Raw genomic sequence first — 10,316 nt, 5'->3', positions numbered from 1 at the left:
AGTAACGGTCACGTTAGTAGCGGTCACTTTAGTAGCGGTCACGTTAGTAGCGGTCACTTAGTAGCGCTCACTTAGTAGCGCTCACTTTAGTAACGGTCACGTTAGTAGCGGTCACTTTAGTTGCGGTCACGTTAGTAGCGGTCACTTTAGTAACGGTCACGTTAGTAGCGGTCACTTTAGTTGCGGTCACGTTAGTAGCGGTCACTTTAGTAACGGTCACTTTAGTAACGGTCACGTTAGTAGCGGTCACTTTAGTAGCGCTGACTTTAGTAACGGTCACGTTAGTAGCGGTCACGTTAGTAGCGGTCACTTTAGTAGCGCTCACTTTAGTAACCGTCACGTTAGTAACCGTCCCTTAGGTGACAGCAACACCCTTTGAAGTATTGTAAATGAATGTTTTGAATGTTGGTACGAGTTGTGGTTCGTCAGGTTTGTCTCTTGTCTTGTTTTGTACACTTGTAGGAACAAGATGTTGTGTGTTGATCAGTCCTGGTTGTGATGTGTATTTTTCTTTTGTAATAGACAGTTTGTTATTCATCGGTGGTGGAAGTTCACATGTCAAACTTCACAAAGGTGAAACTGTTTGAGGACTTTACTTCACCCTGCGAGTGGATCCACTGATCTCAGTGATTCTATTGGATGAAATGAAGTCACCTCTAAATGCTGCTGTCAGACCTTCAGCTGTCGAGTGGGAGCAGTTATTTCGGTAGTCCAGGAAGGAAAGATCCAATCAGCCATTTCTGTGTCTGTCAACCCTCCCTGTTCACTGTGATTTATAAATGATGATTATTAATAAACAACTGAAGGAAAAATTTACACTACAACTCCCAGAATGCATTTAGCTCACATCTAAACATCACCTGTCTGTCTCTACCTGTGTGTGCAGGAGGAGCAGAATCGAGGGAAGCCGAACTGGGAGCACCTGAACGAGGATCTTCACGTCCTCATCACGGTGGAGGACGCTCAGAACAGAGCTGAGATCAAACTCAAACGAGCCGTGGAGGAAGTCAACAAGCTGCTGGTGCCCGCCGTGAGTTGCCTGACCTCTGACCTCTGTTATATGTGTGTGTGGTTGTTAGATAGTACCGGTGATATTTCTACTATAGAGAAGAAATTAAGCCTCTCTGTGTGTTCTCACCTGTTGACTCACCTGCCTCCACCTGCTGTTCCTGATCTTTTAAAACTTTTCCTGTCCCGGTGGGATGTGTGTGTGTGTGTGTGTGTGTGTGTGTGTGTGTGTGTGGCATCAGCTGTGTTGAAACAGAGCTGATATCACTGTGGGTTTGAGGAAGCACATGAATCATGTGATGGCTGAAGGATGCTGAGTCTTGATATGTTAATGGAGATAATAAATCCATCAGGATTATATTTACACCTCAGGCTGGTTTCAGTGTTACCTGCTCCCTTGTGAAGTCAGGACAGTATCATCCTCTGTTTTAACATCAGACAGTGAAATATCTTTTTATTTTATTTTCTAACCTCACGGTCTTAATTTCTCTCACAGATCTGATGTGGTAACACATGTCGTTAGCAGCTGTGTTACTAATATTGTCCTCTTGTTCTGACTCTGTTCTATCGGCTCTGTTTCTGTCTGCTGACCTGCAGCAGTGTTCACTTCCTCTTTTCACTCTTTCTGAATTAAACACATCAGAACAGCCGCCTTCACATTTCACAGTGACTGTTCTGTGACTGAAGAAAGCTAACGAAGGTTCACCTGCAGGTGATGTTCGTCAGGCTGAAACCAGAGTTACCAGTGAAGAGCGCTCGATAAATCTGACTCTGAATCAGTCTGAGTGGAGAATATAAAAATGTTTCTGCAAGAGGCTCGTTGTTTGTCAGCAGCTATAAAGTTGTCCAGAGTGACAGCTTTTAATTTGAAAGAGGACGGGATATATTTTATTACCCACTCCTGTGATATTAACTCTGTCTGAATCAAGCTACAGAGAGTGTGTGTGTGTGTGTGTGTGTGTGTGTGTGTGTGTCTGACGGTGAGACAGGAAGTGCAGTGATTCTGCTGATCCTCACTTCCCCCGCTTTCACTTCCTTGATTTTGTCCGACCAATGGGAGGCAGGAAAACCATCGCTCAGCCAGAAAAAGAGGAAGAGAGTCTGATCATGTGATGTGTGTGTGTGTGTGTGTGTGTGTGTGTGTGTGTGTGTGTGTGTGTGTGTGTGTGTGTGTGTGTGTGTGTGTGTACTTCAAATCTGACAGGAAGTTGGACAGGAAAGTTGGTGTCATGTTGGAGTTCAGAAGTTGTTGAGAGCTTGTTTTGTAATTTGACTGGAGGAAATAAGTAAATTATCTAATTAGTTAATGAGCTCTTTAGTGAGTTTACGACAGGTGTTAAAACTGGACAGGTAATCATCGACAACACTTTGTCAGCTGTAAATTTGACACTACGTTTTCAGGTATTTGTACATTTTTGTTGTACTTTAATTTTCCTGCAGCTGTTACAGATATTTACTGTTCTCTGCTTTTAGAAGCTGCAGACTATTACAGGTGTATTACCTGTGTTTACAGGTGTATTACAGGTGTATTGCATGTGTTTACAGGTGTATTACAGGTGTATTACCTGTGTTTACAGGTGTATTACAGGTGTATTGCATGTGTTTACAGGTATATTACAGGATGTTTCAGTGATCTTGTGCTATAAGAGCATAGACTCTACCCCACAGCGCCCCCTGTGGTCAGAGCCTCCTCAGAAAAGGTGTGAGGACAGACAGACTTCCTGTTGTCCCATAGTGTCAGGAAGCTGAAACGCTGCAGGAGAATATAAACACACACTGTTATATAACAGGACTTCCTGTTTCCTGTCCAAGCCATTGTTCCTCTCTCATTGATCATGAGTTGGTGTCAGTTTGTCTGTGGCGCCCCCTGTGGCTTCACCTGTCACTATTATTACTCTCTTTGTTTATTGTGGGCCCTGAACCAGAACACTGCAGAGCCAGATATAAACAGCAACATGACGACACTCGTGAACCAGGTGAATGCAGAATCTTTTCATTCGTAGCAGTGTGAAATAAACCTGCTGCTTGTTTTTGATCGCGATCAGAATGACAGATGATCAACACAAGCACCTTAAATTAAACTGCAGCCGCGGAGGAGACGATACGGGGAGACAACACAGGCGTCCATGTTGTGTACGTGTTTGTGATTCCGTTGTTTATGGTTGTGTCTGTGTTTCAGGCGGAGGGGGAGGACAGTCTGAAGAAGATGCAGCTGATGGAGTTAGCGATCCTGAACGGGACGTACAGAGACGCTAACATCAAACCCTGTAAGAGACTGACCGACCAATCAGAGAGAGAGAGAGACTGACCAATCAGAGAGAGAGACTGACCAATCAGAGAGAGAGAGAGACTGACCAATCAGAGAGAGTCTGACCAATCAGAGAGAGAGAGAGACTGACCAATCAGAGAGAGAGAGAGACTGACCAATCAGAGAGAGTCTGACCAATCAGAGAGAGAGAGAGACTGACCAATCAGAGAGAGAGAGAGACTGACCAATCAGAGAGAGTCTGACCAATCAGAGAGAGAGAGAGACTGACCAATCAGAGAGAGTCTGACCAATCAGAGAGAGAGAGAGACTGACCAATCAGAGAGAGAGAGAGAGAGACTGACCAATCAGAGAGAGAGACTGACCAATCAGAGAGCGTCTGATCAATCAGAGAGAGACTGACCAATCAGAGAGTCTAACTCCACCTCTCCGCCCCTACCCCTATGCCCCCCCCCCCATCCCCTTCCCCCCAGCCTCCCTTGCCTTCTCTCTTGCAGCTTCCACTCAGGCTCCTCGTGTCCTCTCTGGCCCTGCTCCCGTCTTGGCCCCGCCCACCACCCTTCGTACACCTGCCCCCACAGGCCCCGCCCTTATGCCTCTGATTCGTCAGATTCAGACGGTGCTGCCCAATGGGACGCCGGCTCTGATGCAGGGGGCGGGGCCTGAGTCCGGTCTGATCTATGCGACACCGTACGACTACCCGTACGCTCTGGCAGCGCCGGCCTCCATCTTGGAATACCCCCTGGACTCTGGCGGGGTGTTAGGTAAGCCCGCCCCCCCCTGCTCCTGCGACTGCTCCCCCACACCTCATCACCACCCCCATGGCCAGTGGAGCCCCGCCCCCACGCTGCTCCTCAGACACACCTCCTAGAGAGAAAACAAGTGCTCCTCTACAACAAACACAACACACACACACACACACACACACACACAAACACGCCTCGTTCACAGCTGAAAACCTGCAGTGCCCCCTGCTGGACTGAGTCATCAACAGTAAACTGGAGGTCTTCACCCAAACAGGGAGGGGAGGGGGGGGGGGCACCTTAAATATAATAACTCCACAGTGTCCTGATACTGAGACATGATGGACAGAGTGGACAGTTCATTATTTAAATTCAGTGGTTGTCCACAGGGTGGCGCTGCGCTGTTTCTCCAGCATCTTTTTAATGTTACGTTTACTGTGAACGAGGCGTTCAGGTACGACTGTGTTCTTTAAGATGTTTGTACTACTGTCGACGTGTCGCGTAGACTGAACCTCACAGTTTTATTTAACGAACTGACGATACAACTGGAAACGATGCATCACGTGACTGCAGCTTCCTGCACTGAAACATGCAACGCCTGTAATCTGTAACTGAGACAGTGAACTGAAGCCAACACACCCTCAACACGCCTCCAACACGCCTTCAGTACACCTTCCACACGTTATCAACACGCCTCAAACACACCTCTAACTCGTTTTCAACACACATTAAACACACCCTCAACACCCGTCCAACACGCCACCAACACGCCTCCATGTTCTGATGCTAGACGAGGTTTTCAGATTGATTTAACAGTTTAACGACGGACGATCCTGACGATGCTCACTCACGTTTCAGTGCTGCAAACAACACGGGTCTGATGTTTGATTTTTTTAGACCTGAGATTAATTAATAATTAACAATAAAAGCAATTCAGAGTGAACAAAGAGCAGCTCTAACCAGACGACCAACACAGGACATTAAGTATTATGTATTCAAAACCACTTATGTTCTTGATTTTAAATCACTTCACTGACAGAAATCTTACTGGTCAATGTCGTGATCTAGAAAATACAATGGACTCAGGGCCACAGCTGGGAAAAAAGACGTTGAGTCATAATAATATGCAAATATATATAATATTTTAGCAATAAAGTTGAAATGTTAAGAAAAATGTAAATATAAAAAACAAATTACAATAGAAAAGTTGTGATATTTCAAATAGTCAATAAATATTATTACAAGAAAAATATTATTAATGAATTATTATGATATTTTTCTCAAAGAAAATATCAGGCTACAATCTGTAAAATTATGACTTTATTCTTGAATTATTACAAGATTTTTGTTGAAACATTATAAAACTGTTCCTAACAAAATTATTTTTTTTAATATTACAGCTTTTTTGTGGGAGGATTACAACAGTTTTTCTCGTTATATTGTTACTTTATTCTCTAAATTTTAGTGTTTTTTCTTAATTGTGGCCCTTATCCTCTGTCATAAGAAAAGACTGTGATAACGAATCAAACTTCAGCACCTGAAAGGGGCGTTTTCCTCATGATGACATCACAGCGCAGCCTTGTCTGTTGTTTAAATCACCTGAGAACCTGTCAGATCTCACCTGTAACCTGAACCTGTCTCAGTTTGTGCCTTAATCGTATTTCTAATGATTTTCTCTCTGTGTAGCTGTGATGATGTGTTGACATACCTGTGCGTACCTGTATGAACTGTTAAGTGACGCTGTGGATAGGTGACTCCATGTCCTCCATGACGGTTTGTGGTGTTTGCGATGTGGTCTAGGTGCGGTGGCCGCTAAAGTTCGGAGACATGAGCTGCGCGTCCGCCCTTACCGAAGGGTGGCGACCGCAGACTGAGGTTAGTCCGCCCCTCACCCCTCAGGCCCCGCCCCCTGAATTCTCACCTGCCTTTCCCACAATCCACGGCTTTGCCTCAGCTGGTGTCTGTGTGAGGCGTTTTCACAGCCAGTTTTTCTATGTTGATGTCAATCAATCTTTGTCTCCAGTGGTCAGACCACACCCATTTTTAAAACTCCGCCTTCATTTTGATCCCAACTACACACCTGTAAATTGTTGTGATTGTATCTTGCAGTATCTCGCAACACACGTGCCCAAACACACAAAGACTCACAAGGTGGAAACAATTCCTGCTGTCATGGCTGGTAATCATCTGAAATTTTATCAGACAAGGTGTGAAAACGCCCCACAGGTAACAGAACAGGTGGTTTCTGGGAAATGCAGTCCTGATGTGTGATGGTCAGGATCACCAACACAAGCTAAATGTTCTGTTTGTACGTCGCAGCAGTTTGTTAGAACCATGTTTAAAATGACTTCCTGCTCCGTTATCTTGAAGACTTTATGGATTCACCGTGACGTTGATGATAAATAATGGACTCATTAAACAGAAGCGATGATGATAAGTATTAAAAACATAAACATTTTTAATAAATCCACTTTGTTCTCTGGCTCCTCCTGAAGATGTTTCAGTTTCATCTCTGTATCAAAGACTGGTTTAGCTTAGCTTAGCACAAAGACTGGAAGCAGAGGGAAACTGTTAGCCTCTACTGGGACATTCAGGTGTAACTTAAAACAGCACAGTCAGAATGATTAATTGTGTAAAACAGGTGCAATAAAATTGGGAAAACATTAGCAAGCTAATGTTAGCTTAATATGAGGCACTGTTGATATAAGCTCTCTCACCACAACCTCACATTTTTTAGTAATCAGTTTCTGAAAATTCAACATTTATCATTATGCTCTCTTACTTTTTTTCAATCTTTTGATGAAGCTACGCTAACAGTTTCCACCTGCTTTCAGTCTTTGCGCTAAGCTAGGCTAATCCTGGGCCAGACCTGAGTTTACACTAAACATTGGACTCTGGGGGAGACGGAGAACCGGAGGAACAGGACTGAATGTTATACTAAAAGTTCTCAGCCGTTAATGTGACGTTAGCTAACAGTGTTCGATAATTTATCTGTGTGCACAAACCAAGTCTAGAAAAATATCAGTTTGACTTTTTGTCATGAATGAACTCAGTTTTCTTTTCCACTTTGAATTTGGATTTTCAAACTGCAGAGTGGTGACTGGACCTGAAGGTTTCTCAGCACCGACCGACCTGTAAAAACCTTTTCATCCGTCCTAATTTTCAGACTCTGAAGTCGTCTGAGAAAACGTCTGTGCTGAGATCAGATTAGATGAAAAAGAGTCGAGGTTTGATGCGGAATCTGACGTTTCTGCTGATGATCAGAGTTTTACATTAAATATTAATACACAGCACATTGATTTCAACAATAAAAGTTTTTACAAAAACTGAGAATCCAGCCCTCAATCAGAATAATAAAGGTTAAACTCGGACAACTGGACTTGTTGTTAGATACTTTAGATGTTTTCAGGCTTCAGAAACCTCTTGGGTTAGAGGTCAAACGTCTTCAAGTATCTACAGCAAGTCAAGTTTCCATCGATTCAACTTCTGGATGAATCGCCATATTTGGGGAAACAAAGTTATAATATTTAAACAAAAAAATTTACTCGTGTGATGTCACTGTCCATCAGCAGAAATTTGTTTTTCCAGTTTAAACCAGAGCGATGTAAAAGTCTTAGAGGCTAAAATCCTGTAAAGAATCAGAAGAATCGTGTTTTTCTGGGGTTTTGTTACTAAAACGATCAAACTGTAATCTCTATTGATCCAAACAGTAACGGATAGGTAACACTGACTGAATTAATGAAACAAATCTGATGAAATTGCACAGAGTCCTGGTGTGAACCCGCCGTGGAGACGTCCGACTCGTCCGCCACATTAACAGGTTTATAAACTCGACACACTCGAACCCGCCTGCTGGTCAAAACCCGAGTGGGCGGGATCTGTGACGCCGTCGGGTTGGGTCGGGTCGGGCGCTGTCGGTCTGCGGGTGGGTTGCATTCAGGTACCACCGGTAAACCTGCGTGTTTGCTGGTGTCTGGCTGTGATGGCGGTGTCGCCGTCAACACAGCAGACAACTGAAAACCTCCGACAAACCTCAAAGACGATGATTTAAAGAGAACAAATGTTTTGACCCGAGCAGCTTCAGGTCACTTCATGGACGCGAAGATGAAGAGTGAATGAATTTTAGGAAACAGTTTTCCACTTGAGACATTTTTTTTTATGTTTTTCTGTCTTTTATTTGTTTTGTTGTTGCAAAGAGAGTAGTGTTACTTGTGGCTTGTTAAAATATATATAAACATATATAAATATATATGAAAAGTATAAAGCAGGAACGTATATGAAATATAATATTTGACTTGTGTTTTGCAGAGGACTCCATTAGAGGGCTGTTTGTAGGACGAAGACGTGTAGCAGCTTTATAGAAATGTTTTTCTATTTTTGAATCTATTTTAGGGCTTTATATAAAAGACGGGAGCTTCCTGTTTATATGCAAGTTTCTATGAATGGTAGAGTCTTTAAACTGAGAGCTGTTAGCACTGTTAGCACTGTTAGCATCAAACCTTCTGTTGTAGTGTTGCTTTGTGTCGTCACAGCAAAGATTTCCATGTTTGTTGTAAATAGAAATGAATCTTCTTGAAAAGGCAATAAAAACTATTATTGAGTAAAAAGAGTAAAACTCTGTTTTTGGCTTTAAATCTTAATCCCACTGTCCTCGTTTTGAACATTTTTATTTTCACCTGGTGCTCTCTCCGATTTCCTTCATCTTCATCCATGTTCACCTTCATCACCTGCTGCTTCTTCAGATTCATGTTCACGTCCAGATGTGTAGCTGTTAACTGCTGCTAACCACGGCCTGCTGCTAACTGTTAGTTCGACTGAGTGTATTTAAATTAAGTTGATAACAGTCAGACATAAGACATATGACACCTCATATCTCCAGATTAGAGTCTGTAAACCAGCCTAGATCCTCCTCCTAAACCTGAACCCAGAGCAGATGATCAGTGAAAACAAATTGTTAAAACACATGAAGGAATAAACCTGCAGCTGGTCTGAAATATGTCCAGACTGGGTCCAGACTGGGTCCAGACTGGGTTTCTGAGGTGGACCGACTGGATCTTCAGTCATTGTTGTTACAATAATCAAAGGTCATGAAATCATCATGCTGAGACTAACCTCCTCTTTCTTCTGTTCTCTTCCTGTTCTGTTTCCTAACATCGACCCAGCCACCGCCCACTAACCCTCTGACCTCTGACCTTGTCCTCATCCAGAGATGACCCTGCTGTCTGCTGGTCGCTCGCCCTCTGCTGCTGCTTCTCTGGTTTCTGCAATAAAACACACACACACACACACACACACACACACACACACACACACACACAAAGGACTGAGCATCACTGCAGACCTACACTGAATCACTGCAAAGCAATAAGGAAGGTCTGACACCCTCCACTCACCCACCCCCACCAATCATGGAGCACCACCCTCCACCATCAGAACTGGTTCAGGCTGGGTGTCTGTGGAGTTTCAAAAAAACTATTTTTCATGTGAGAGAATGAAACAAAGTTCTTGAATTGTTTTTGTTTCAACGTTGGCTGAAGTCTGGCTGAAGTCTGGCTGAAGCCTGGCAGTATGAGCTGGAGGCAGCAGGATGGAAACACAAGCAGACGGAAAGCTGCAGTGCAGTGACTTCAGAGAGGAAGCGGACAGGTAAAGGAACAGGTAACAGGCAGGTGACAAGGGCAGGAGCATGAACAGCATGGAGGGTAACAGTGATGATGAGGGGCTGGTATAAATACTGAGAGAACAGGTGAGGAAATGGGGGCACAGGTATGTGAGTGGGTGTGGTCTGTCAGGTGAGCTGGGACAGGTGGGAAAAACATCTGGTGGATGGATGGAGAGTGACAGAAGAAGAGCATGAACTGAGGAAGAGGCTGCAGGGAGGGACGAGGAACCGTGACGACAGAGTGAAGTGGGAGATCATCAGTTCATCAGCTGCTGCTGGAGGACGAACAGACCGAACTCCATCACATGATTGTCTGAGGGAGGTGACAGCATCTTTAACGAGACGACCTGCTTCTTATCAGTTTAGTCTGAGGAACATGAGACGGCATCTGTCTCTGTTTTTGTTCTTTAATATTTGAAAATCAAAGAAGAGAGTATCGCAACATTTTTAAAGGGTTTTGACTTGAATTCTCTTGATTTTCTTTCCTGATTCTCCTTCGTGGTCCAGGACGAATCATAAGGAAAGTAAACTGTTCCGAAGGAGGTGAAGCCATCTTTACTTCTCTACTGTTCTTGTGTTTACTGACGTGAATAACAGTAAACGATATGAGCTGATATCAGCCGTTGTTTTTTATGAT

At 43.8% G+C, this 10,316-nt stretch overlaps 1 protein-coding gene across 1 annotated transcript in view; it reads left to right on the top strand.

The window, feature by feature from the left end:
• Nucleotides 1-8,632, top strand: part of qkib (QKI, KH domain containing, RNA binding b) — a 20,978-nt gene extending 12,346 nt beyond the window's left edge. Inside the window, exons 3-5 of the mRNA XM_087174345.1 lie at nt 864-1,030; nt 3,188-3,275; nt 3,748-8,632. Coding sequence (XP_087030471.1) covers nt 864-1,030; nt 3,188-3,275; nt 3,748-4,145 — 653 coding nt within the window. The 3' untranslated portion in view covers nt 4,146-8,632. The remainder of the gene's footprint in view (nt 1-863; nt 1,031-3,187; nt 3,276-3,747) is intronic.
• The last annotated feature ends 1,684 nt before the right edge of the window (nt 8,633-10,316 follow it).

The sequence above is a fragment of the Seriola lalandi genome, unplaced genomic scaffold, assembly GCF_002814215.2.
Source record: "Seriola lalandi dorsalis isolate HSWRI2012SDOR001 ecotype SW California unplaced genomic scaffold, Sedor1 jcf7180002054342, whole genome shotgun sequence".
Lineage (NCBI taxonomy): Eukaryota > Metazoa > Chordata > Actinopteri > Carangiformes > Carangidae > Seriola > Seriola lalandi.
Note: the sequence above shows the minus strand (reverse complement) of the source record. Positions and strands in the feature narration are given on the sequence as shown.